The sequence below is a fragment of the Cololabis saira genome, chromosome 17, assembly GCF_033807715.1.
Source record: "Cololabis saira isolate AMF1-May2022 chromosome 17, fColSai1.1, whole genome shotgun sequence".
In the NCBI taxonomy this organism is placed as follows: Eukaryota; Metazoa; Chordata; class Actinopteri; order Beloniformes; family Belonidae; genus Cololabis; species Cololabis saira.
Window position 1 is genome coordinate 39,992,491 of NC_084603.1, and position 27,658 is coordinate 40,020,148.

Here is a 27,658-nt window from a genome sequence, read left to right on the forward strand (position 1 = left end):
TGACGTCACCGCCGCCAGTACCTGCAGCAGCTCGTCCTGCTGAACCCGCTCTCACACGGAAACTCTCCTCTCCGCCGCTCCCAGAGAAACTCTACAAACTCTACAGGCGACGCTTTTCCCAGGGGAATATATTCAAAACACTTTTCATCATTGTTTTCCAACACTTTTCTGTTTTTGAGAGGAATACCGACCGGAGGAGTCGCACACAAATGGGCCCCGCTCGGGTCGCGGTTTGGGGCGTTTTAATCGTCGTTTTTCAGGTAAGACTTCCTGGTTTTTATTCACCTTTTTGTTAAAATCACTCCAGTCCACTGGAATGATGTAACTGCAGTGCAGAAGCGACTTCTAAGTTTAGCTTGATGTGTTCTTTATTATTTAAATGTTTGAACACTCGGGCTTCTCTCCCTGCTCGTGGAAGTCCCGTTTCGGTGAAACTCCGCCGCGCATAAAGCCTGATTTATGGTTCTACGGCGTAGGTTACGCGGCGACGCGCACCCATCACCGTAGGCTCTGCGTCGGTGTGACGCGCAACCATAAATCAGCCTTAAATTGATAGGGTCTGTCTATCGATTTCTGCTACCCTATCAAAAAACGCAACCTAATGGTTTTCTACCTTTTGTTGAGCTACAATTTTACTGCCTAAACCACTTCGTTGTCTCTTGCCAGGCCGTCATTGTAAATAAGAATGTTATTAATGACCTGCCTGGTTAGATAAAGGCCAATGGCTGAATTAATATCAAATAAAGTGATAGAATTGTTTTTTTTCCTCTTTATCGTATAATGTCCACAACGTGTAATGTAATTCATGTCATGGGTAGTGTATTTTGAAGTATCAAATACTCAACATCCCATATTATCAATTTTAAATCAATGTTTTAGGGGTAGCATAATTCGATAGTACAGAAACATCCTATCAAATAATGCTCCCGTCACTTTATGCATTCAGGTAAGATACTAATCACCTCACTGCCACTGCAGGATGAATCTCAGCATACTTATACCTCAATGTATCCATTTTGTAATCACTATTTTTGAATTGATAAGTATAAAAATAATAAGAAAATAAAAGTAAAGGCACACACTGAAGGGATCCAAGAAATTATGGGCGTGGCAATCAAACTTTGAAAATCGACTGTGCGCATGCGCAGAATCACAAAGAAGCAGTTCTCGACGGGTAGCAAGGATTGACAGAACACCGGTGTATCAAAGTTTCTGACTTCTAATGACATTTGATGCCATTGGAAATGGACTTGGGGTCGGTCTCGTCCGGGTCTGGGCTCAGCTCCGTGGGGGCCCTGCGGGCCTCGCCCTGCTTCCTGGGTGTTGAAAATCAACTATCCGTGTTTGACTTATTGGTTTTATTTTTGTTTTATTTATTTTAATTGATTTCTGTATCTTTTTGGGCTAAATACACACTCGTGAAGCACCCAAGTCAATTTCAAATGGGGAAGCCAACTGTTTTAGGGTGAAATATCTTCAGAGGTGGATAATCCAGGTGCCATAAAGTAAAAATACAGTCCATCACTAAACCAGGTCCTCTGCAGGTAGATGGTAGGTTGTTAGTGAAAACCTCTGTTCTAAATGTACAGTCTGATCCAGAAACATGGCAGCGTTTTTACTTTATGGCACCTGGATTATGCGCTGGGGTGCACACAAGCCGGGACTCGAGGGCCAGTCTACTGCACGTTTTAGATGTTTCCCTGCCTCAACACAACCCTGATAGACAAGGCTGCGTCACCAACAGAGTTGTGTAAACCTTGATGACATGTTGATGACGACCAGTGATTAGAATCAGGTGTGTTGAAGGCAGGGAAACATCTAAAACGTGCAGTAGACTAGCCCTGGAGTCCCGGCTTGTGTGCACCCCTGATTATGCACCTCTTGAATGTGCTTTAATATTTTTTTTTACAAATTCAAAAATAGTTTTGAATCAACCTTAAATTAAGACCAATTTTGAAATGGGGTCAGTCTCAAAGCACCATTAGTCAAATAATTTTCTTTACATTAAGCTGATATTTGCTCATTAAACATACCTGGATCAGCCAGTACATTTAAAACAGGTGTTTTCACTAACAACCATCTACCTGCAGAGGAGCTGGTTTAGTGATGGTTGGAGTAACTGCTGGACAGGATTTTTACTTTATGGCACCTGGATTATACACCTCTGAGATATATAGTGTGTGTGTGTATATATATATATATATATATATATATACATACACACACACACACACATAATGTGTGTTATTTCATAGCATTTATCCTAGGTAATGAATGTTTTGTGTTGGTATGTTTGTCTGACCGCAGAGAGATAAAAGGCTCCATCTACCTCTCCTCTCCATTGAAGTTACTTTGTGGATTTAAGGACACTTGAAACTTCCAGTTTTAAATGAAACGGTTGCTGCTTTCTCAGCAACTTCTGTGCAGGACTAGTTTCAGATGATAAACTATTTTTCTCTGCTTGTCTTAACTCTCTCCCACGTTAATTATTAAAGAGAAATAGGGAAATGTGTTTGTTTTTCCCCAGAATACCATTGTTAATTTCTAAGGACATTCAGAGTGATTTCTTTATTTTGACACATTTTCTGCAGGAGCGGGGGGGGGGGGCATTTTATAGTTTTTACTGCCGTATCTCACCTTAGGTTACACAGGGTCTGTACACATCAAGTATTTGATGTGTACAGATAGGTTTGTTTAGGGCAAGCAATAAATGCATGTGGAGGACAACCTGTACTAGAAAACTACTAGCTGTCCACTATGAGCTAAAGGCAGCCAAGCCTTTTTGTTTAATGGAATAATTAATTTCTACAGAAACTGTTAAGGTCTCATTTGAGAAGTGGAAGCAATAGTTTGCCTTATTTGCTTGAAAATAAAAGTGTATATTCATATTCCCTAGATCTTGTGGTTGCATATCTGAGGCCACGTTTCCACATAGCTGGGTATTTACAAAAAATGATATTTCCCCCTCTGCATTTTGAAAAATCCCATCATTTCCAGGAACCTGCATAAATAGCTGTTAAGGTGCTATGAGCAGCCAAACCTACAGGGGGCAGTGTAACGAGAAGATAAAGTCATGCTAGCCAATCAGAATCCTGGAAAAAAACATCAACAAATGACACGAGTAACTTCCAGTTACTTCCAAGATGAACCAGAGTCTTTGGTTTGGAGTGACAGAGAAGTGGAGTTACTTTTAAGTGTGACTTTAGAATATAAAACAGGTAAAATACAAGAAAATATTGACGGTGGCCAAACAAATTGTAAACACAGGTCGCACACATGACGCTGCACTGCAAAAACGTAAAATCTTACCAGGAATATTTGTCTTATTTCTAGTTAAAATGTCTCATTTTTAGTCAAAAAATCTCATTACACTTAAAACAAGAGTGATTACCAGATAACTTATTTGACAATTTTCACCTGTTTCAAGTACATTTTCACTTTTTTCCAGTGATGAGTCTTGTTTCAAGTGTAATGAGATTTTTTCTGACTAAAAATGAAACATTTTAACTAGAAATAAGACAAATATTCTTGTTAAGATTTTGAGTTTTTTCAGTGTGGTGACGTTTATGTCTCATAATGTGACGTTCTGAAGCCTAAATGTCTGTTTCCCTCCGTTTACAAGCAAACGTGAAGACAGGGTTTTTGCAAATCTCCACTTTGGCCAGAGTTTTCAGAACTGATCGTTTTTGGTGACTTTGAGCTTCGTTTTCGTGTAAACGAACGACCAAAACGCATGAAAACACCACTGTTTTTGCTCTGTGTAAACGGGGCCTGATTAAAATGATTTCTTTGTTTGTCCTCTCGTAGGCCTGGGCTCAAGCGAACACACAGGAACCATCATGTGCACCTGGATTCCAGTCAGACTTGTTGATTTTCAGAGTGGCGACAAAGCACCTGAAGCAGGGGACCAGACTGGGCAGAGGTATGTGCGCTTGCTGCTAAGTTTTCACCTTCCTAAACGTGTTCCTTTTTTAATCAATCTCTAATGTTGGGTATAGAAGGAGAGTTGTGTGTGAAACGGGTTGGGGAATGCTCCTCTCATCTCAGGTGGCTCTCAGATCAGCTCTTGGCATTGTTCTCACTAATCAGCTCAACAACTTCAGGTCTCGGCTTGCACTCTGCAGCCTTGCAGAGCTCTCTCTTTCACGCCCAGAAATGTCACCGAGCCTGTTTTGCAGGCGTAGCTTCTTTTTTTTTCTGTTTGAGCCTTGCGGCAGCAGCTGAACAGGGTTTGTGGTGTCTATATTCTTATTCAGCTGCACCTATTCTGTTGTTATTGTAGCTGCAGTTTTGTATTTTTGTCAGTTAATGTTTCTCTCCTTCATCTGTGCAAGGGTTTTTGTAATTTAGTTTAACCTTTTGACTTGTTCACTCAGTAGACCTCTGCAGTTCAGTGCGGAAACCCCTTCCCTTGGGATCAAAGATGGACTGAAAAATATAAATACATTTTTAGGATTGGCTGAAATATGGAAGAGCTAAGTGCAACTAGGAGGTAGAGCAATTGAGGCCTCTCAGGCTTTGGTTAAAAGCTGCTGCAGTGTGCTGGTTATTGGTTGCAGTCACCTGAAGGTGTAGTATATCCAGTACTGGAGTTGAGGGGGGATGAGGGGGGATGGCATCCCCCCCTGAAATAAAAACGGTCCAAATCATCCCCCCCTGTAAAACTGCCACCCCCCCTTTCCATCCCTTATGTCATTTCATCAATGAATGTGGTTTTACTGCTATTTCAACATTTAGAGTCATCACCAGAAAAATAACTTATTTGACAATTTCACCTGTTTCAAGTAAATTTTCACTTGAAATAAGTAGGAAAATCTGCCAGTGGGACAAGATTTATCTTCTTATTACAAGCTAAAACATCTTGTTCCACTGGCAGATTTTTCTACTTATTTTAAGTGAAAATCTACTTGAAACAGGTGAAAATTGTTGCTTTTTCCAGTGATGAGTCTTGTTTTAAGTGTAATGAGATTTTTTTTTTTTACTAAAATGAGACATTTTAACTAGAAATAAGACAAATATTCTTGTTAAGATTGTGAGTTTTTGCAGTGATCCATTTTACTTATCCTGTGAAGGACAGAGTCATATTGATAAGTTCAGAAAAGTGTTTTTTATTGTTGTGTTTTGATGTATTTGATGTAAGCCCAGTGGATATTTAAAGCTTACAGAAGGCTGCATTTAACTGCTGCTATGTCATTCCTGCAGTATTTCTGCAGGTGTTTTGGTCACTGCTATTATTTGTAATATATTATATTATTTGTAATCAGCACAAATTATCTGTCCCCATATGATAAAATCCACCATCCCCCCTGATTGTTTTTCTTTTACAACTCGAGTGCTGAGTATATCCCAGAATGCATTTTTTTTTTTTTGTGAGAGAGGGGGGCTTGAGAAAGCACTAGTGAGATCCACTTTCAGATAGGAGTACTGACCCACAGGGTCTGCTGGGAAGTGCATTAGTATGGCACTTGTTTAAGAGTTGCCTATCGGAATATTCACCTTTTGTTTTTGATGCAAACCTGCATGGATTCATGAATGAAGTCCCAGAGAACCAATGTGAACTAATAAAGTCAAAAAACATGCAAAAGAAGCTGGTAAAGTTGCATTGAAATGATGCTGCTCTAATAACATGTACAGGACTGTCTCAGAAAATTAGAATATTGGGATTTTCTGTCATGCAAAAAGAAAAAATGTCATACATTCTGGATTCATTACAATCAACTGAAATATTGCAAGCCTTTTATTATTTTAATATTGCTGATCATGGCTTACAGCTGATTGGCTGCCTGAATGACGCGATACACTGCTACGAAAAAATGGAGGAAGCTCCGGCCGGCGGAGTTAGTTGTGGGAGTGGTTTCACACATCGGAGGCCAACCGATGTAAATCACCCCCGTCGTTACGTAACGACGGGAGCAGAATCTGAACGGCTGTTAAAGCAAGAGAAAACATGTTTTTCATAATTAAGCAACACATTGACTGATAGAAACATGGTCCCAACAAGAGAGCTGTCGGTGAAATAATACAAAAAATTATAAATCTTCTTCCAGGTTGTACTTGAAACCAATGCAGATCAAAATGAGAAGACTGTAAAAGGTGAATCAACAGGTAGACGGACTTCAGATATCACAGCTTCAGGACTGAAAACTGAAAGATTTTTCTTAAATAGAAGATGCACAATAAAAGAAATGGAACAGCCACCGTACATGTTTTGAACTTTCAGAAAACAGCGCAGGAAAATGGGAATAACACCCAGGAAAACCTCCGCCCTGCCAAGCCCATCTGGCAGCTGCTCCATATGGAAGTTAAAGCTGATGAATATTTGATGTTCTACTGAAGAATTCAAGCTTATAACAGAGTAGACAAATGAAAATAGTCATATATTATTACGTAAACGATGTTATGTTAACAGACTAGAGTAGATACTGCTGGCATATGGAACTGGAATGTTCAACCGTGCATTGCGCACGGCACTTCGCATCTGAGGGTATTGACGAGGTTCTGTTTATCTAAGTTGAGTGATTTTAATTATAATTATTGCATTTAATTGTTGTTCCACTTCAAATTGTTGTTGCACATTGCTGTTGCAGTTTATTTAAAACCAAAAATAAAGTAGATAATGTGTTTACAGTAAATGGTTTATAAATGATCTATTTGATTATTTTGTTTCTTTTAGTAGGCATACACTGTAGATGACACTCAGCATCACACTTAGTACTATATCACTTTAAATATTAAGTGTAAATCAACCCCAGGCCGCTCTTGTAGCTGAATTTGCTCCCATTTCAGATTTAAAAACCTGCCAGGCTGACAGTAGGATGATGAAACAACTCTGCTGCAACTGTGCAGCTCTGTGACCTTTGACCTGTTGCTTCTCTGTGTGGCCAGTAGGGGCAGTTGCTGACTTTGATCAATATTAATTGAAAGATTTTTCTGCAAGTTTGTTAATCTGTTGTAGCTTCCATGGTCCTAATCACTGTGGATTACAATCTAACTACAACAAAAAGTTCTTACATCTAGTTCTACAAGTGTATTTGTAATGACAGGGAAGAACATGAAATAAGTTTATAGTGGGTGTGTGAAGGATCAATAATCAGTATTATTGGCAGTAATAGAGGGCCCCAAAATCACATTTTGCTTAGGGCCCCATGGAGGCTTGGGCCGGCCCTGGCTGCAGCTGAGGAATAACGGCCGTTTGAATTGACTTTAACGTCAACAGTTTAGAGATTCAGACATTTTCTCTAGAAATTGACCAGAATCCGTTTGATGGCGATATCCCGTTAGGCGTTTACATGACCAAATATTCAGGTTTTAAAAGGAGTAACCCAGGGGTCATATTGGGGTTTTTAAAAACCCCAATATGAGCAAATTCAGGTTATTCAAAGGGGTTATTGGTGTTTACATGGCCGTGCAAACTCAGGTTATTGCCAATATTCGGGTTTTAAAAGGGTTATTGATGCTTGGAAACTCAGTCACTGTTTGCAGATAATTCTAATAATCACTTTTGCTGTTCCCAGTTGGCTTCACAGACTGTACGGATCGCAGGATCTTTCTCTTCAGCACCGACGACAGCCGCTTCGTGGTGCAGACTGATGGCACTTTAACTGTGAGTAGCTCCGGCGTTTCTTTGAGTTGGTGACGTCTGCCTGGAGGTTAGAGGTCGTCTGAAATGTGTGTGTCTCTCGCTCGCTCGCTTTCTCTCTCACAGTTAAAATGAAATGCAGTAAATAAGAAATAGCACCTGTTTTCATTGTAAATCAAATCATGTGACAGTTTCAATCCCAGTTCCTGCTCCCGTGTTGGCAGTGCTTAGATTTTCAGTTTATATGTATTATTTTTATCATTTAATGTTTTGCTTGCACATCCACTCATGAGTGATTTTACTGGTAAAGATTTCTCTACAAACAAACAAATAAAAATAATCTACTAGTGCTGTCAGGCAAATAAAAAAATCTAATTACAGGATTTATAATGAATTAATCACATTTTAATCTCATATCTACTAAAGGTCCCCAAATAAAGAATTCGAATTCTAGGACATTACAAAATTGCAGTGCATGACTAATCAATTGAATACACTAAGAAGAGAAGATTTGAAATCCACAATTTTATTGGTGAAGTGTGTTTCATAAATGAAATTCTAAAGAAAAAGCTCAAGCACATCAGCAAACCAATTAGGCCAGGTGCATTATTCAAAAAATGCAATGCAAATACAGTTAAATAAAATTCATAAAATAAGGCTGAGTCTCAAATAGACACTTAAGTAGACTCTCAATTCAAAATTAAAACTAAAGCTGATTCAATACAGCGATTCAAGTACTAGTAGCTGTAACGTTTACAGTGGAACTTGTCAGGACATGTTTAGCGTTTAAATGATAATTTAGGCTGGAGCAGCTTCGGTGATAGGAACATTCTTTTTTAACAAATGTACATATCACTGCTTTGTTAGTTTGACCAGCAGCAGGAGGGAAGTAGTGGCCTACGGGTCCCTCAATGGGACACATTTCAAACGCTTGTGCATTTTGCCACTCATAATTAATTGCGTTAATTTTCATAACGCCTTAATTAGCAGTGTAATTAATTAATCTAGTTAACATGCTAAACTGACAGCCCTAGAATCTACATATTCACGAGGAGCGGACCTCAGTCCAAGCCCATTACAGAAGGGTGTTGCGGCCAGTAAATCATGGATTCCCACTATTGTTGGTAGAAATGATGAGAATATATGGGATTGATTTGGGATCTTCCAAGGAATAAAATGCTAGTCCACATGGTTGATCAAAAATCTTATTATAGTTCCCCTTGCTGGCCCGTTGGTCTTAAAAAAACAACAAAAAACAACGAAACCCCCGAACCAAAGCCTACTTGCATCAGGTTGATTACATTTTTTTTTGATTTTGAGTGAACGTTTTGTTCCATGAGCTTTATTTTTGATTTGAATATTTTATTTTGAACATGTATGTTAAAAAAAAAAGAGTAAAAAAAAGTAAAAAAAAAAAGTGTGTGTGTATATTCAAAATCAAAACAATGTAATGGAGAACAATGGTATAACAACATACTTGAATATCTATACAAGAGTAGATGTGCTACAGCGTTGTAAGCCAGGACGTGTCATTATCTCCCTCCTTCAGGTAAAAAGACCGGTTGTTCTTCACGATGGTGGACTGGACTTCTTCATCCGCTCCTGGGATTCTCACGGTCGCAGGATGAGTGTTCCTGCCAGGGTCCTGCACCATGGCCATCGCCATGGAAACCATCACCATGGAAACCATCACCACAGTGTTGGCCACAACCACGAGCATCACCTCCCGCAAACGGAGGTTTCTAGTAACACAAACGTAGGTGGAAAGATGTCATTGAAGAAGATGTGAATTAGCTGCTTCTTAATTTGTTATTGATGATGATGATGATCATCTGAGGAGCTTGAAGGCAAGGCCAGTTTATTTGTACAGCACAATTCAAACCAAGGTAATTCAAAGTGCTTTACATCAACATTAAAAGCGGGAAGACATAATTAAACAGTAAATAACAAATAAAATGATAAGAAGTAAAATAATAAGAAGCACAAGTTGAGTACGCTTAAATAACAAGAGAAGAGGTAAAATGATAAAAAAGCACAAGTTGTTTAAAAGTAAGGGCAGTAGAGCACAGCAGGTAAGTATTTAATGTTTTTAGGCCTGATTTAAAGGATCTACAGTTGCAGCAGACCTCAGGCCTACAGGAAGTTTGTTCCACCAGTGAGGAGCAGAATAACTGAACCATTAGTGTATTTGTTGTTTTACAGTAAAAGGGCTTTGGATAGAAATAGTTCCTCCTTGAGCTGGTGCTGCCACTCTGTGGCCGTACCTGGAAGGACAACCTTTCAAAAATGAACTGGTGGACTTCAAAACTGCACAGCTCATGTTCAAAATCAACAATAACATGCTGCCAGACTGTGTTCAAAATATGTTCAATTTAAGACAAAGCCATTCCAACCTCAGAGGGGAGAGCATATACAGGAAATCAACAATCAGAACCAACACCAAACTGAGACGCTACAGTGGCAGCGGTGGATGGATGGAATAAATTAGATAGGGATTTGAAATTATGTAGAACCTTAACCTTATTTAAGAAAACATTGAAAAGAAGGATGATTTCCTTATATTAAATTAATGACTGGTGATGCTTGCTATGTAGATTTGGGTATTTATTTAATTGGTGATTTGCTTTGATTTATTTTTTTTTTTAAGGATGAAGGAAACATGTAGACTGCACCTTTTATTTTCTTATCTTATTTCTTGAGGAATCTTTGTTATCCCCATGGAGGCAATTTGTTGTACTGGCAGTCTTTATCTTACTTCTTACTTTTATTTCATTCATTTAATTAATCTTTTTGAGGGTAGGCAAATAATAAGCTTTGCTTCAGCCTACCCCTTTTTCAGTCTAGATGTTATTTGTTTATTTGTATATTGGAAACTTTTTGTAATGTTTTCTTTGAACAGTGTATTCGTTTTCTTGTTGTCATTTTTATTTATTTATTTTTTATTTTTTTGTGTCATGACCGAAAATAAACTAAACTAAACAAAACAAACTAAACTAAAGTGAAACATTCATTCAAGAGTGTCCAGTTCAGCCCGCACTGATACGATGTTTGCATGTGTTCAGACCGAAGCCCCACAGGTGCCAATCCTGCATTTCCCTAAGTCCAGTGAAGGGCTGAAGAGGAGGAAGAGAGACTGGGTCATTCCTCCGCTCAACGTTGCTGAGAACTACCGAGGAGACTTTCCCCAAAAAATCTCCCAGGTAGGATGAGTTTCATCCTGGACTGCATCTTGACTTGTTCAACAGAGAAATGTAAATGTTGTGGTTGAATGGTTTAACACTTTTCCTGTCTCTTCTTTTGTGCAGATCAAATCCAACTCAGACATAATCATCTTCTACAGCATCACTGGGCCGGGAGCCGACCAGCCTCCCGTGAATCTCTTCAAGATGGACCGGGGCACCGGGAATCTGTACGTCACTCAGCAGCTGGACAGAGAGAAGAAAAGCAGCTACAGGGTAAGCTCTCCCTCTGCTGGTCGGAGTTACAGCATTTGTTCCGTGTTGTTGTTATTCAAATATGTTTATTGATTTTCCAATTGTATTTACATTAGAACTTGGGATTAACTCGCGATTAATCACACAATGACTACGTTTCCATGCAGTCAAAATTGGGGTTATTGCTAATATTCCGGTTACTGACACATTGGGAATATTCCGTTTACATGGTAATTAATCATTCGGGATATCTGGATCAAACCAGCGACGCACAGAGAACATCATGACGCAATTATCGTCATTTCTGCTTCTTCTTCCTGTATCCAAATTCAAAACAAATCCTGCTTCGCGCAACTTTTCACTCACCTTTTTGTAAATCTTCTATCCCGGTACTTTCTACCGTCTACAAATGCAGAAATGTTTATATCCTTCATTACATTTATGAAGTGATTAGTCTCCTCCTTGTGTTTCTCCGTGTTTATAAGAACTTCCTGGACTCAAAAGACCAGGATTCCTTGTGAACAGAACAACAACAAATTCATGTTCCGTTTGATGGGGATATTCCGTTTGGTGTTTACATGACCAAATATCCAGGGTAACCCAGGGGTCATATTGGGGTTTTTAAAAATCCGAATATGAGCAAATTCTGGTTATTCAAAGGGGTTATTGGTGTTTACATGGCCGTGGAAATTCGGGTTATTTCCAATATTCGGGTTTTAAAAGGGTTATTGATGCATGGAAACGCAGTCACTTAATTCACATTTTGTGCTGTTCTAAATTACCTTAAGGTATTTTTTAAATGTTTTTAATACTGTTAACAACATGAGAAAGGGCAAATATGCTGCTTTATGCCAATGTTTATTCAACTTTCCACAAAAAAAGCTTTGATTGTATGTAACATTCCTTCATAAATACAAACACGATGTAGTCCCAACTTTACACTGGTAAAGACTAACTTAAGATTCCTTGTTTTTTTTAAGCAGCTCAATGTAAAACAATGAACCATATGCATCACAAACATTGTACAAGAAGTGCATTGGTCAGTTAAATTCTCCATGTAATTATGTCTAACCTCATATGGAGGAAAATAAAAGGCTCAAAAAATATCCCCTTCTCCTAATTGGGATCAAAACATATCGTGGTATTTGAGATTCGACGTGCTTCAATGGTAATTCATTTCAAATCGACATGCAAATAACTTTACTCTTGTCCAGCGAACCGTCTGCATCTTTTTGAAAGTGAACTAGCTGTTGAAAAGTCCCGTTTCATTCTCCATCTTTCCTCGCTTTTCAAAAAAGTTCACGCAGTAGTTCAGCATACTTTTCCTCAAGCTGCGGTGCCGTCGACCGCCAGAAATTATATAATGCGCGTTTTTGTTTTTAGCCTGCGTGTTAATCGTGCGTTAAAAACATTGTCGGCGTTAAGAGGGCGTTAACTGTGACAGCCCTAATACATTTGTCTCTGTCATTGTTGAATTGAAAAAGTTTTTTTCATATTTTTAGTTAAACATTTAAAATTGAAGTACAAAGAGTGTTTAGTAGCCTGGTTTTCAACCCACAAGTGGTGTTTTTTGTCGTTTCCTTTGCTTGTCCATCTGTGTAGTCACGGTTACTGTGACTACACTGCAACTCTTTTCTTTATTATGCCTTTTAAAACATAGTTTTCTTCCTGTAGTTGCTAGCGCACGCCGTTTCAGATGGCGGCGGGACTGCAGAGGAGCCCATGGAAATCACCGTCATTGTAATTGACCAGAATGACAACAACCCTATCTTTAATCAGTCCACCTACATCGGAGAAGTGGCCGAGGCCTCAAAGAAAGGTAAAGTTGTTCATGCATTTGAATGTGTTTTACCTTAACAAGCTGGGGAAACGCCGGTGTTAAGTAGACGTCGCCTTGCAAACAGGATTACACTGGGCAGCAGACGTGTATTATTTGTGTGTTTATTTAACCAGGAAGTCCCTTGAGATTAAAATCTCTTTTTCGAGGGAGACCTGGGCAAAATCGACATTTCCACTTTTTTCTCGACATTTCCACTTTTTTCTCTAAGTGCATAATGAAAAAAAAAATCGAATTTGAATATTGTGATAAAGTTATTTTCTGTAATGCAATTTAAAAAAAAAAAAAAAAAAAAAAAAAAAAAAAAAAAAAAAAAACAAATGTCATACATTCTGGATTCATTACAAATCAACTGAAATATTGCAAGCCTTTTATTATTTTAATATTGCTGATTATGGTTTACAGTTTAAGATTAAGATTCCCAGGATATTCTAATTTTTTGAGATAGGATATTTGAGTTTTCTTAAGCTTTTCTGGTCGGTGAGTCAGTATCTGAAATCCTTCTCTCTGAAGGGTTAGATTGATACACACTAGCCCTCGTTATGACCACTAGCCCTACATGCAATGAGGAATTGGGACACCACTACCCTCACGGGGGGTAGGGCTGAAAAGTAGGACTAGGGGGGATCGGGACTGGCCTTAAGTGTAATGTAATGAAATATTTCATATTTGTACCACGACCGGCAACGATGCAGCCGTGCGTTTCTGCGACCGGTCCTGTGATTTGATGCCAACGTAGGTGTCGGTTTGCTACAGCTAAAGTCGGGAGCTGCTGACCTGGTAACTTAACAACACAAAACTTAACTTCCCATAAATAGTTTCTGCAAGATTCCTGGAAATGTTCTGTCCGTTTGTCCCTCCAGCAAAAACACCAGTGACGTCTCTCTCCACCAGCCGGACACCACCTTGTTTTCTGCTTCTTTGATGCATTTCCTTAATATTGGCCACTTGTTTCCACCTCGTACAATTATGTCGATACAGGTTTTAGCCAGGTTTTAGTCACCAAACTGTTCATTCCTTCAGTGAAATCAGCAGGTTTGCCGTTGCTCTTTTTTCCTTGACAAGAAAATGCTCATCAGAATACTTTCCAGTGATGGGCGGAAAGACTGTCCACAGATGAAGCTAGAAACCGGTGGAGATCAGTAAAAACTCACTTCCACGCTCCGTTTCCACCTCTGAATTTCCTCTCTCCAGATTCTGATGTGATCCAGGTTTTTGCCACCGACGCTGACGATCCAGCAACTGACAACGGAGTGATCCGCTACAGTATTCTAGACCAGGACCCAAAGCTGCCCGCCGGCAACATGTTTGCCATCAACCCAGTCACCGGAGTGATCCGAGTCAACCTGGAAGGACTGGACAGAGAGGTACGACAATCTGCTCAGAACCCAACCCGTTTCTCCATGCTGTCCCCCTCTGTTGGTTTCTTTGGGCCAACGGGAGAAGACACAAAATCAGTGCATCTCGTGCATCCCTATCATGAGGGCATGAATCCATGAGTTTTGCGGTTGCGGGCGGGAGTGGAACACACGTTGCAGGTGGTAATGGTCAGAAATGTAGCGGGAGAATGATGAAGAAACCAGTCCCGCTATAGCAGGGCTGTACTGGGAACCCCTCTGTTTCCCAAGGCCAAAGCAGTAATAGGGGGTGTGGCATTCTCTGGTCAAGCTTTGACCCTTCTACCTGGTCTGCAAGTGCTAGAAGATTTGACCAAATGCCCTTCTGCATTAGAAGACCAAGTACATCCCAGATGTGTAATGGCTGTCTGGAAAGACGTCTCCATCTCACTGTCTGAATATGTTGTCCCGTCCTCCCGCAGAAATTCCCTCGGTACACGCTGGACGTCCGAGCAGCAGACACGGAGGGCCGGGGCTTGTCTGCAGACACCAAGGTCATTCTCAAGGTGACGGACAGCAACGACAACGCTCCCGTCTTCACCAAGCCCACGGTACGTGCCCTGGCTCCTTACTGCACTCTTCCTTTTAATGAAACCACTTAACCCTCGTGCTGTCTTTGGGTCAAAATGACCTCATTCTCCTGTCCTTCTGTCCTCCTGCTCTCTCCTTCCTTCTCCCTTCCTCTTTTCTCCCTTCCTCTTTTCTCCCTTCCTTCTTTACTCCTTTCCTTCTTTCTTTTCTCCCTTCCTTCTTTTCTTCCTTCCTTCCTTCTTTCCTCCCTCCCTTCTTTCTTTCCCCCCTCCCTTCTTTCCTCCTTTTCTTCCTCCTTTTCTTCCTTCCTTCTTTCTTTCTTTCTTTTTTCCTTTCTTTCTTTCTTTCTTTCTTTCTTTCTTTCTTTCTTTCTTTCTTTCTTTCTTTCTTTCTTTCTTTCCCTCTTCCTTCCTTCTCTTCCTTAACCCGAAGACAGCACAAGGGTTACCATATGTCGTGGGTTGTAATGAAGGAAGATGCTCGTGAAGCAGGATGACTATTAATCATTCTTTTTAACTTTACATATTCCAGTACGAAGCAGCGGTTCCAGAGAACAAAGTGGACGAGTTTGTTGTTACGATGTCGGTAACCGACGGCGACGAGCCACACTCCCAAGCCTGGAACGCCGTATTCAAGATCATAGACGGAGATCCGGAAGGCTTTTTCTCTGTGAAGACTGGAACCAACAAACAAGAAGGAATCATCAGTACGGTCAAGGTAGGAGGAAGAGAAGAGCAGCTCCTGAAGGGAGCAATCCTGATCATCTTTGTTTAAACCACTAATGTAGAAGAGTTGAGTGAACGGAGACCTCGGGCCTCATGTTCCAAACGTGCCTGGATTTCAACGTGAATTATTGCATATGCAAAAAAAAAAATCAGATGTTCAAAACTGTGCGTACGCCCACGCAGGTTCCTTTTAAACATCAAAATCAGCGTGGAATTGAGCGCACATGCAGGAGCACAACACTCCGCCCTGTCTCCTCCCTCAAATACATATGTTTGAATATGATAATGAAGATAATCATCCATTAAAAACCGCTCATCCTAACAAGGAACTTGCAAAAACAACCGACCCTGAGCGTAGAAATTGGCGTAGGCAGGTTTTTTGCGTGTGTCGTGGTCCCTCAGACTGAGCCGTGATGCTTTCTCTCTCCAATCCAGGCTCTGGACTTCGAGAAGACCAGGAAGCACACGCTGCTGGTGGCCGTGGAGAACGAGGTCCCGTTCGTGACGCCGCTGACCACGGCCACCGCCACGGTGGTGGTGACCGTGGAAGACGTCAACGAAGCTCCCATCTTTGAACCCCAGGAGAAGCTCGTATCCAAAAGAGAAGACCTTGTTGTCGGCAGCCCCATACTGACGTACACGGCCAACGACCCCGACGTAGCCCGGGAACAGAAAGTAGAGTGAGTGAACTTTGAACGCTGAAAATTAGCATGATGTGACCATTTTGGTTTCATCTAGGTCGGGGGTCGTCAACCCGCGGCTCCAGAGCCGCATGCGGCTCTTTAGCGCTGCCCTAGTGGCTCCTGGAGCTTTTTCAAAAATGTTTGACCTTTTTTTTTTTTCTTTTTTTCCCTCTTTTTTCTTTTTTTTCCCTTTTTTTTCTTTTCTTTCCCTTTTTTTCTTTTCTTTTTTCCTTTTTTAATCTCGTCTCAACTTTTTTTCTCGACATTTCGACTTTTTTCTCGACATTTCGACTTTTTTCTAGATTGTACTTCAACATTAATCTCTATTTCAACTTTTTTCTCAACATTTTGACTTTTTTCTCGACATTTCGACTTTTTTCTAGATTGTACTTCAACATTAATCTCTATTTCAACTTTTTTCTCGACATTTTGACTTTTTTCTTAAAGTGCATAATGAAGAAAAAAATCTTCCCCCAGTTATAACTAATATAGAAACATGCAGCATGTGTTGTCTTCATTCTAAGGCTGATACAAGACTTTTCATTTTTTGCGACTCCAGACATATTTGTTTTTTGTGTTTTTGGTCCAATATGGCTCTTTCAACATTTTCTGATCTAGATCTAGGTTATAGTTCCACATTTTCTGATCTAGATCTAGGTTATAGTTCCACACCAGACGTATTCGTATCATATTTTGCAGACCATGAGGTGCAACACTAATGAACGGTTTTATTTTCATACATAAGGCGCACCGCGTTATAAGGCGCATCAAACCGTGTATAAAACAAAACAGTCTGGTCAGTCGAACTTTATTCAACTCATTCACAATAATATTGTTCAGTTGTAACTAAAACAGAAAAATACTCACATTTTAAATCAGTCGTCCTCCATGAATCCACCAATAAAAGTGGAGGAAGTAGCGTCGTACTACGTCCTGTTCTCTGATTGGTTCATCGTTGCCAGCGGTAGCAGACACCTGAAGTTAGTGTGAGGTTAGAACAACGTTGGATTCCAACATTAGTTAATGAATCACATATTTGAATTAGAGCGTCAGTATTTTTTCAACCGTTCAGTGTTTGGTTAAGACCTGCTATTTCCACGGATCGTTCTGGGATCTAAGAACCACTCTGCTCTCAAAGTTCTGATTGGGCCCAAACAGGTCCCAGCACGTCCTGATCTGCTTTTAATCTGCTTTTAATCTGCCGTCTCATCACTGTCCAGGTATAAAATGATCAACGACCCGGCAGGCTGGCTGAGCGTCGCCAGGGACACGGGTCTGATCACGGTGAAAAGCCTCATGGACAGGGAGTCCCTCTTCGTCAAAGATGAAGTATACAGAGCTCTGATTGGTGCTATTGATAACGGTAGGTGGTCATAAGCTGATGATCACACACTCATTTGAACTTCCTTCCTTTTGGAAATGTTTTTTTTTTTCCCCAGAATATCACCGTATTTGGAGAGCTTCCTTGTTTCTGATGAACATTTATTTTGTGTGTTTTGTTTCTCAGATGAAGTTCCAGCCACAGGAACGGGTACTCTCCTCATTAAGCTGGAAGACGTCAACGATAACGCCCCCACCATTTATGAAAGGGAACTGAATGTACGTGTGCTGGTGTCTGCTGTGGCCACGGTTACATGATGTGTTTTAATTCAGAATTAATTATTCCCAATTAAATCATTCAGAATTAAACTATTTTCCTTGAGTTTACATGGAAATAGTAATTCTGAATTGAGGTTTACATGAAAAACATGTTTGATGGTCTTTCTCCAATTCCTCTCCAGGTCTGGGGGTTGGGAAGGTTCTGATTGGATAGGGGGGGGACCGGAAGTTAAACTACTGGAAGAAAAACTAACTTAGCCGCTATAACTTTGAAAAGTTCACAATTTTGATGTTTCCTGTTTCCATTTGTTCTTTTAATTATTTCTATTTATTAAATAAATGGTCTCTGCTCTTGACCAGCGTTTACTGCGTGCTGCATCTTGAAACTTTGTTAGGAAAACCAGCCGAGCGTGGAATATAAGCGTCATGGAGACAGACGGGTGAGGGAACGAGCAGAAAGAAACACCGGAATTAATTTAAAGAGGAATAAGTGACTACGTTTACATGCAGTCAAAATTCGGGTTATTGCTAATATTCCGCTTACTGAAACATTCAGAATATTCCGTTTACATGGTAATTAATCATTCAGGATATCTGGATCAAACCAGCGACGCACGGAGAACGTGATGACGCAATTCCCGTCATTTCTGCTTCTTCTTCCTGTATCCAAATTCAAAACAAATGCTGCTTCGCGCAACTTTTCTCTCACCTTCTTGTAAATCTTCTATCCCGGTACTTTCTACCGTCTACAAATGCAGAAATGTTCATATCCTTCATTACATTTATGAAGTGATTAGTCTCCTCCTGGTCTTGTGTTTCTCCGTGTTTATAAGAACTTCCTGGACTCAAAAGACCAGGATTCCTTGTGAACAGAGCATGTGCAGAAAACAAATTCCTGTTCCGTTTGATGGGGATATTCCGTTTGGCGTTTACATGACTGAATATTCTGATTTTAAAAGGAGTAACCCAGGGGAATATGAGCAAATTGGGGTTATTCAAAGGGGTTATTGGTGTTTACATGGCCGTGCAAAACCGGGTTATTGCCAATATTCGGGTTGTAAAAGGGTTATTGATGCATGGAAACAGTCATTAAGCTGTAATGTGTTCTGAAGATTGTTCCATGACCAGGGTGCAAAATAGGAGAAAGCTGCTCTACCAAGTTCTGTGCAAATCAGAAAAGGGTTTTTGACTGCATGTAAATGCAGTCATTGTATACATGATCTGGAATTATTCTATTCGGATTTAAAATCGGAATAAACCAGCCACTTACTTCAGAATTAAGTTTAATTTGGAATGGCCATTTTCATTCGGAATTAAGTGTTTACATGGTAATTTTTACTCATTTTAAATGGGATTTAATTTGAATTCTGAATTAAAGAGGAATTAAAGTTCCCATGTAAACGCATGTGCCGGTGTGTGTTTAGAGATGAGCGTCCAGCCTCACCGCATGCTCTTCTCTCAGGTGTGCAGCAAGAAGCCCGTCCCTCAACTGCTCACCGTCATAGACAAAGATGGCCCGACCTTCAGTGCTCCGTTTGACGTGAGTCTCCCCGAGTCAACCAAGGCCAACTGGACGGCGAGGATGAACGGCACCAGTATGTACACCACTCACATCTGAACACATGTAGCTTCTTGATCCACACAAACTGCTCCCCCCACTGAGAAGGGTGGAGTATAGAAATGATGGGTGTTGACAGTACTGGAGTTGAGGGGGGATCAGGGGGGATGGCATCCCCCCCTGAAATAAAAACGGTCCAAATCATCCCCCCCTGAAATAAAAACGGTCCAAATCATCCCCCCTGTAAAACTGCCATCCCTCCTTTCCATCCCTTATGTCATTTCATCAATGAATGTGGTTTTACTGCTATTTCAACATTTAGAGTCATCACCAGAAAAATAACTTATTTGACAATTTTCACCTGTTTCAAGTAAATTTTCACGTGAAATAAGTAGAAACATCTGCCAGTAGGACAAGATTTATCTTCTTATTACAAACACTTATTTTAAGTGAAACTCTACTTGAGGTGAAAATTGTTGTTTTTTCCAGTGATGAGTCTTGTTTTAAGTGTAATGAGATTTTTTTTTTACTAAAATGAGACATTTTAACTAGAAATAAGACAAATATTCTTGTTAAGATTTAGAGTTTTTGCAGTGATCCATGTTACTTATCCTGTGAAGGACAGAGTCATATTGATAAGTTCAGAAAAGTGTTTTTTATTGTTGTGTTTTGATGTATTTGATGTAAACCCAGTGGATATTTAAAGCTTACAGAAGGCTGCATTTAACTGCTGCTATGTCATTCCTGCAGTATTTCTGCAGGTGTTTTGGTCACTGCTATTATTTGTAATATATTATATTATTTGTAATCAGCACAAATTATCTGTCCCCATATGATAAAATCCACCATCAACACTGTTTTTTTTTTTTAATATAAAACGAGTACTGTCAATAGTGTGTGTTTTTGAGCATTGCTCAGGTTTTGAAGCAAATGTTCATCTTCCATCTTGCAGAAACGGGGGTCCTCCTGACGTTGACTATGGACCTGCCTGAAGGATTCTACAACGTGGGGATGAATGTTGCCGACCACCTGGGCAAGAGTCAGCTCAGCACCATCAAGGCCCACGTGTGCAGCTGCACAGGAGATGAATTCCGCTGCGTAGGGAGGATTGCAGGAGACGATAACCTGCCGGTCATCCTGGGAATACTCGGGGGCGTTCTGCTGCTGCTCAGTAAGTGGGACAAGGATTTTTCATGATTTGGTGGACTTGTGTCATGCCCTCTTGGTGCAGGCGACTGCTGTCTTTAAGGGAAACCAGCTCAGTGGTCAAACAACAAACACCGGTTTAGGGGTGGGACGATACAGTAACTCACGATCCAATACTGTGGCAATATGTGGCCCACGATATCGATAATATCACGATACACGATATCTACGATATTCAATATATTGTAAGAGATCACGATATACCGTATTGGCCCGAATATAAGTAGGTGTTTTTTGCATTGAAATAAGACTGAAAAAGTGGGGGTCTTCTTACATTCGGGGTCTAGACGTTATACCCATTCTCAATGCTGGAAAAAAGCGAATGCTGAACTTAACTACCCAGGCCAAAGCAAATCCCTGTCACAAAGAAGAAAAATAAAAATAGTGGTAAGAAAGAAAAGGGAAGAAAATAAGAGAAGAGATAACAAAATGGAGAAACGTAGCGACAATCTGGAGAAAAGTGGGTGGAAGATTGGCAGGTAAACCGGCAGCTGAGGAGAAGTTATGATGCAAACTTCAAGATGATGATTTGAACGAGGCAAAATAACATGCTTTTTCCCTTGAATATGTTGTTATAATCATTTGTTTCAGATGTACTGTAATTATTTTGTCTGTTTTCAAACTTGAGTCTTGAAAAAGAGGGGGTCGTCTTATAATCAGCGTCGTCTTATATTCGGGCCAATACGGTATGTGACTGAAAAAGAAAAAATACCCATAAAAAGGAAAACGTCTGTAGTTATGCATTTATTCAATGCCAAAACTTCATACAATGTACAAAGAAAGTGCATTTGTATATTTCCTCACTGCCTCCTAGGCTTGTAAATATAAACACTGTACAGCTGGACAAATTAAAGTGCATGAACATTAATAACATGTTTTATATAAACCAGGACAGTGCACTGCGTTGTTTCTAATACTGAAAAGTCAGTGTAAAGGCAGACGTTTTTGAATATATTTTGAAACGCGTGCTTTTATTTTGAAATGAGCGTCTTATCTCCGTAAGCTACATACAGAGACCGCGGAGCACCTGTTCTGACAACCGTATAAATCCATTGTGTGTTGTAATAAAATATTGATATTTGCCATCAGTTTATCGATTATTTATTGCGACAGAGACAATTGCGACACAACAATATATTGCAATATAATTTTTTTCTCCCACCACTGCACTGGTTGCTGTCAAAGTCAGTATTTGCTCCACGTAAATGAGTTGTTTGTAAAGCTGCTTTCGTCAACCAAAATTATGACTAAATATCGTCCTCAACAAACCTTTATCACCTGAGGAAAAGGAGACGCAACCAAAATGCTGGTCATGAGACGATAATGATGATTAAATATATAATGTTATAAGATAATATCTTCAACGAATAAAAACGAGACTAAAATGTGGATTACAAAAACTGCTAAAATGTGTCTTCGTTTTCGTTGACCAAGATGAGACGAAATGTTCTACCAAAGATCCTTAATGTCCATGTTTTAAGTAGTTTCTTCTGGTTTAGTCTTTAGATCTTTGGATCCACTTTCATACATAGACGTGAAAAAGAAAACCCAATGTGTCGTTGAAAAAGAAAAAGATGGGGAGAAATGCAGAAATATAAATATGTTAACTCAAATTAGAGTCTTCTGTATCTGGAATGAATGTATTCTTGAGTCTATAAGGTAATAATAATATAATAATAATAATAATAATAATAATAATAATAATAAGATAACCTTGTTTGAATTGTAAAATGGGTTTGGATTAATAAAATCTTTGACTAAAACGAGACCAAATTGGTCCTGGACAATTCTGACTGAAATAAGACTAAAATGCTCAGACTTTTAGTCGACTGAAACTTGACACGACTAAAAGGAGAATGAACGTGACTAAAACTAATAAAAACTAAAATGATAGCTGGACCCAAAGACTAGACTAAAACTAGAATTGAAACAGGCTGACAGAAACAACACTAGTTGTTTGTGTGACATTGATGGTGACGACACGTCTGGTGATGGCTGTCTTACCGTTACCGCACATATTACATGACTGCTGTGGTTCTGTCATGAATTGTGGCAAAGCGTAATAATAAAAACATTGAGATTCTTGAGATTGAAGTTTTTTAGCTGGGTTATGATGTACCGGTAAGTGGAAATGAAACACCAAAGATGAGACTGAATTCAGAGTTTGGGTGTAGAAAGTGTTTTTGTTGCAGTGGGCATTTTTGTACCTTCTGCATTCTGCTTTAAACCAGCAGGTTGGTGTTTAACATGAAGCAGCTGGTCAACCACCTCCACAACAGCCATGTTTTTACTTAGTTTAGTTTAGTTTTAGTTTATTTATTTAGCAATATAAGACAAATTGAACAATAAATGTAAAAACATTGAAATAACATGCTAGGAAAGGAAGAAGCCTGGAGGCTTATATAGAATCCTTTCCATGAATAAAATCAATATTCCATATGAATAAAAAACAAAACAAAAGCTACACAAGGGGGAGTAAAAAAACAAAAACAAGAAAATGTAACTCAGATTAAATAATAAACACTACAAAGATGAAACAATAAGAAAGTTCTTTAAATGTTTTTTGAATATTGGCAAGGATGGTGATGATTTAAGAGATTTATGGAGTGAATTCCACAAGTGATTAAAGATTTTAATTTACTGTTTTGTAGAACATGTAAATATCAATCATCTTTGTGCCTTGTGGCATAAGAATGAATATTGGAATTAACACAAAAGAAATTATGAAAAGAAGGAAGATCTTGTATATAATTTTTAAATTTGAACATAAATAAACATGTTTTTACTCTTTAAGACAAAAGGCTGAATTCTGGTTCTGCGTTAAACCTACGCCGTAGGGAGTTAAAATTTAGTTTTAGTCAAGTTGAGTTAGGACGTTTTTTAAACTGTATCATTTTATTTGCTTTTCTGAGCCAGAGGCAACGAAATTTCGTTTCCCAGTGCACTGTTGGTTACATGTGTCCTGAAAATGACAAATAAAAACTTGTATCGTCTCTCCGTAGTCTACGCCGTAGCCTGACCTGCACCTCCCAAAAAATGTAACTATGACGTAGGCTCTGCGTTGGTTTAACACAGAACCTCAAATCAGGCTAAAGACTTCTGCAAGAAAAATGACAAGATGAGGCCTTTTATTTGTGGAGCCGGCCAGATGGGAGGGTTGTTGGACGAGTTGAGGGTTTAAAACTTCAGAATGGCTTGTGATGAGTTAATTGAGGTAGCTACCGATGCATCATGTCTAAGAGCTGGTTCCTGCAGAAACATGACTAGTTGGTAACGTGTTGGTGTGTTTCCACTGCAGTTGTGTGATATGTAATTGTGTTTCCTCAGTGCTGGTGCTGCTGCTGCTGCTGTTTGCAAGGCGGAGGAGAGTGGAGAAGCAGGAGCCGCTACTGCAGGATGACGACATAAGAGACAACATCTATTACTACGATGAAGAGGGAGGTGGAGAGGACGATCAGGTAAAAAACACTGACAATAATCCAAGCGTTAAGTCAGAACAGTGAGATGTGATTCTTAAGATTCAGAATCCATTATCACCATTTGATTCCATCCGATATTGATTTGGGTTAGTGTTAATAAAAATGTTTTTTGAGCTGTTGCCTTAATTATGACGGTAAAATAACTAGTGAAATAATAATTTCACTAATTATTGATACTTAAAAACACTGCGGGATCGGGATGTACAGTAGTCTAGCGACAAGATGGAAATCAATGACATGGAAAATAAACCTCAAACAAGGTCTTTACTAAACAAAGACAAAGCAAGTCAGATATTTGGAGAAACTGTGTTTAGTGTCTGTGGAGCATTTTGGAAGAGATCAGGGATTGGAACCTCAGTCATTCAGCAACATTCTCTCCCTCCACAGATATGTAATGGCTAAGTGATTAATTTGTTAAATTAATTAGTTTCCTTCGTTAACCTTGTTTATTTTATGTTATTAGTGTTATTGGAGCCACTCACAGCTACTCTCGTTATAACCTCAATCACATAATTGATGCTGCGTGAAAGGTGAAATATCTTGTGTGATGATAATGATGGATTTACATCTAACTTAGGGTCAGGTGACCTATGAACTGTCAATTATCCATCAAGCTCCACAATTACCATGTTAACATTAAATCAGATAGATTTGTCCAGGACATTTCTCTTGCGGGACGGGAGAAGACACTAAATCAATGCATAACTATTATTGGATCATGTAAACCCCAAACGGAATATCCCCATCAAACGGAACAGGAATTTGTTTTCTGCACATGCTCTGTTCACAAGGAATCCTGGTCTTTTGAGTCCAGGAAGTTCTTATAAACACGGAGAAACACAAGACCAGGAGGAGACTAATCACTTCATAAATGTAATGAAGGATATGAACATTTCTGCATTTGTAGACGGTACAAAGTACCGGGATAGAGATTTACAAGAAGGTGAGTGAAAAGTTGTGCGAAGCAGCATTTGTTTTGAATTTGGATACAGGAAGAAGAAGCAGAAATGACGGGAATTGCGTCATGACGTTCTCCGCGCGTCGCTGGTTTGATCCAGATATCCTGAATGATTAATTACCATGTAAACGGAATATTCAGAATGTTTCAGTAACCGGAATATTAGTAATAACCTGAATTCTGACTGCATGTAAACGTAGTCTGTGTTGCTGTTCCCCAGGACTTTGATCTGAGCGTGCTCCACCGGGGTCTGGATAACCGGCCGGGGGTGATCCGGGACGACGTGGCCCCCACATTCCTAACGGCTCCCCGCTACCGAGCCCGCCCAGCCAACCCCGACGAGATCGGCACCTTCATCGACGAGGTGGGTGAACCTTCCAGCAGGGTCACGTGCTCTGTTGGTGCAGAACAAACTTGTTGTCTCCAGACCTGTGGGAAAACCCCGTCTTGTCAGGAAGTTTCACTCCTGCTCTTCTGAGGTTAAGGTCAATCTGTTTAGAGCATACTGCACCCCTGTATACACAGCCCCCTTATGGGTAGAATACAGTAGAGAGAGTATGAGAAGCTCCAGATGTCCTATAATGATGCACCCAGGATCCTGATGAAAGTTCCTAGGGCACTAGTGAGCTTTTTAAGGACCTGCTCTTCCCTCCTTTCAGCCTTGCTGAGAATACACATGTATAAGTTCAAGGGCTGCTACAAGCATCACAGAATGACATTGTAATAGCACTGACCGACCCTCGCTACAGCTCGGCTCGCTACCAATCACACATGTGGAAACATTGGTACACAGGCCTTTTATAGTTTTTATTGCTTTTATTTATTTTAATGGTGCTTTTATTTGTTAGCTTGATGTGTATTTGTATTATGTATTTTTTGTGATAGTTCTTTATTTTCTGTAATGCAATTTAAAAAAAAAAAAAAAAAAAAAAAAAAAAAAAAAAGTCATAAAAGTCATACATTCTGGATTCATTACAAATCAACTGAAATATTGCAAGCCTTTTATTATTTTAATATTGCTAATTATGGTTTACAGTTTAAGATTCCCAGAATATTCTAATTTTTTGAGATAGGATATTTGAGTTTTCTTAAACTGTAAGCCATAATCGTCAATATTAAAATAATAAAAGACTTGCAATATTTCAGTTGATTTGTAATGAATCCAGAATGGATGACATTTTAGTTTTTGTAATTGCATTAGAGAAAATCACAATATTCTAATTTTCTGAGACAGTCCTGTATTTATGTAGCAGAAAAGATATTAGAGAGGGGAAGATCTTTTCTTATTGTGTACTTCGAGAAAAAAGTCGAAATGTCGAGAGAAAAAAGTCGAAATGTCGAGATTAATGTTGAAATACAATTTCGAGAATAAAGTCGAAATTTCAAGAATAAAGTTGAAATACATTTCGGCTTTTTTCTCTAAATTGTATTTCAACATTTATCTCGACATTTCCACTTTTTTCTCCAAATTTGGACTTTTTTCTCGACATTTCCACTTTTTGCTCTAAGTGCATAATGAAAAAAAAATCGAATTCGAATATTGTGATAAAGTTCTTTATTTTCTGTAATACAATTTAAAAAAAAAAAAAAAAAAAAAAAAAAAAAAAAAAATATGACACATTCTGGATTCATTACAAATCAACTGAAATATTGCAAGCCTTTTATTATTTTAATATTGCTGATTATGGTTTACAGTTTAAGATTCCCAGAATATTCAAATTTTTTGAGATAGGATATTTGAGTTTTCTTAAACTGTAAGCCATGATCAGCAATATTAAAATAATAAAAGGCTTGCAATATTTCAGTTGATTTGTAATGAATCCAGAATGTATGACATTTTTGCATTACAGAAAATAAAGGACTTTATCACAGTATTCTAATGTTCTGAGACAGTCCTGTGTGTTTTCCTTTACCCTCTTTCCCTGCTGACTACGGTCGATAATAAAGATGATCTCTTGTCTCGTCCTGCAGAACCTGAAGGCGGCAGACAACGACCCGACGGCGCCTCCGTACGACTCCCTGCTGGTGTTCGACTACGAGGGCGGCGGCTCCGACGCAGGAAGCCTGTCCTCCCTGAACTCCTGCAGCAGCGGAGACCAGGACTACGACTGCCTGGCCGACTGGGGGCCGCGCTTCAAGAAGCTGTCCGACATGTACGGAGGAGGGGAGGACGACGACATGCTGTGATCTGTCTGCTGGTGGCGCGTCCCGTCGGTACGGTTCCAGTAACTTCTCAGCACAGAAGCCAAGGACGACTTCTTCCTTTTATCATTCCTCTGTTGGGCTTTTTGTTTTTTAGTGCTTGAGCTTTGCGTTTGACTCGCAGGCTGAGGACAGAAACACCTGACTCCAGTCACCGGACACACGCTCGCAGCTGCACTGGTACGATTAAAACGAGTAAAACTGGCAAAGTGCGGCTTTAAAAATAGTTTTTTCTTGTTTGTACTGTTTTTTTATATTTCTGTTCGACGAATGAATCGGTAATGGTTAACAATGCCACATCACCGCCTCGGTGAGCTTGATAAGTTTCCAATAAATGGTTTCTTTTTTAGATGTTGAATAAGCATCTGCTGTACTTCTGTCAAAACTCTTATTGCAGTTGCTTCCAAATGTACTTTATAAGCAATACTCTGTTAATTTGACTTTTTTTTTATAAAGTTATCTTAATACAA

General features: G+C 39.5%; 1 protein-coding gene across 1 annotated transcript; it reads left to right on the plus strand.

Moving 5' to 3' along the window:
- On the plus strand, positions 1-27,658 carry LOC133463192 (B-cadherin-like). The gene is made up of 18 exons (XM_061744556.1): positions 1-260; positions 3,808-3,922; positions 7,515-7,603; positions 9,129-9,335; positions 10,642-10,779; positions 10,885-11,034; positions 12,688-12,832; positions 14,045-14,217; positions 14,670-14,798; positions 15,310-15,495; positions 15,939-16,183; positions 17,407-17,549; positions 17,694-17,785; positions 19,248-19,380; positions 20,296-20,514; positions 23,877-24,007; positions 25,207-25,350; positions 26,958-27,658. Exons 1-18 carry the CDS (start codon positions 210-212, stop codon positions 27,171-27,173), a joined length of 2,706 nt encoding a protein of 901 aa, XP_061600540.1. The 5' UTR covers positions 1-209; the 3' UTR covers positions 27,174-27,658.

Excerpts from the sequence above, each read along its gene's own strand:
- LOC133463192 (XM_061744556.1), top strand. The coding sequence starts at position 210 with ATGGGCCCCGCTCGGGTCGCGGTTTGGGGCGTTTTAATCGTCGTTTTT. Across the intron at positions 12,833-14,044 it reads GGCCGAGGCCTCAAAGAAAG|ATTCTGATGTGATCCAGGTT; the intron begins GTAAAGTTGTTC and ends TCCTCTCTCCAG. Across the intron at positions 19,381-20,295 it reads GGCGAGGATGAACGGCACCA|AAACGGGGGTCCTCCTGACG; the intron begins GTATGTACACCA and ends TCCATCTTGCAG.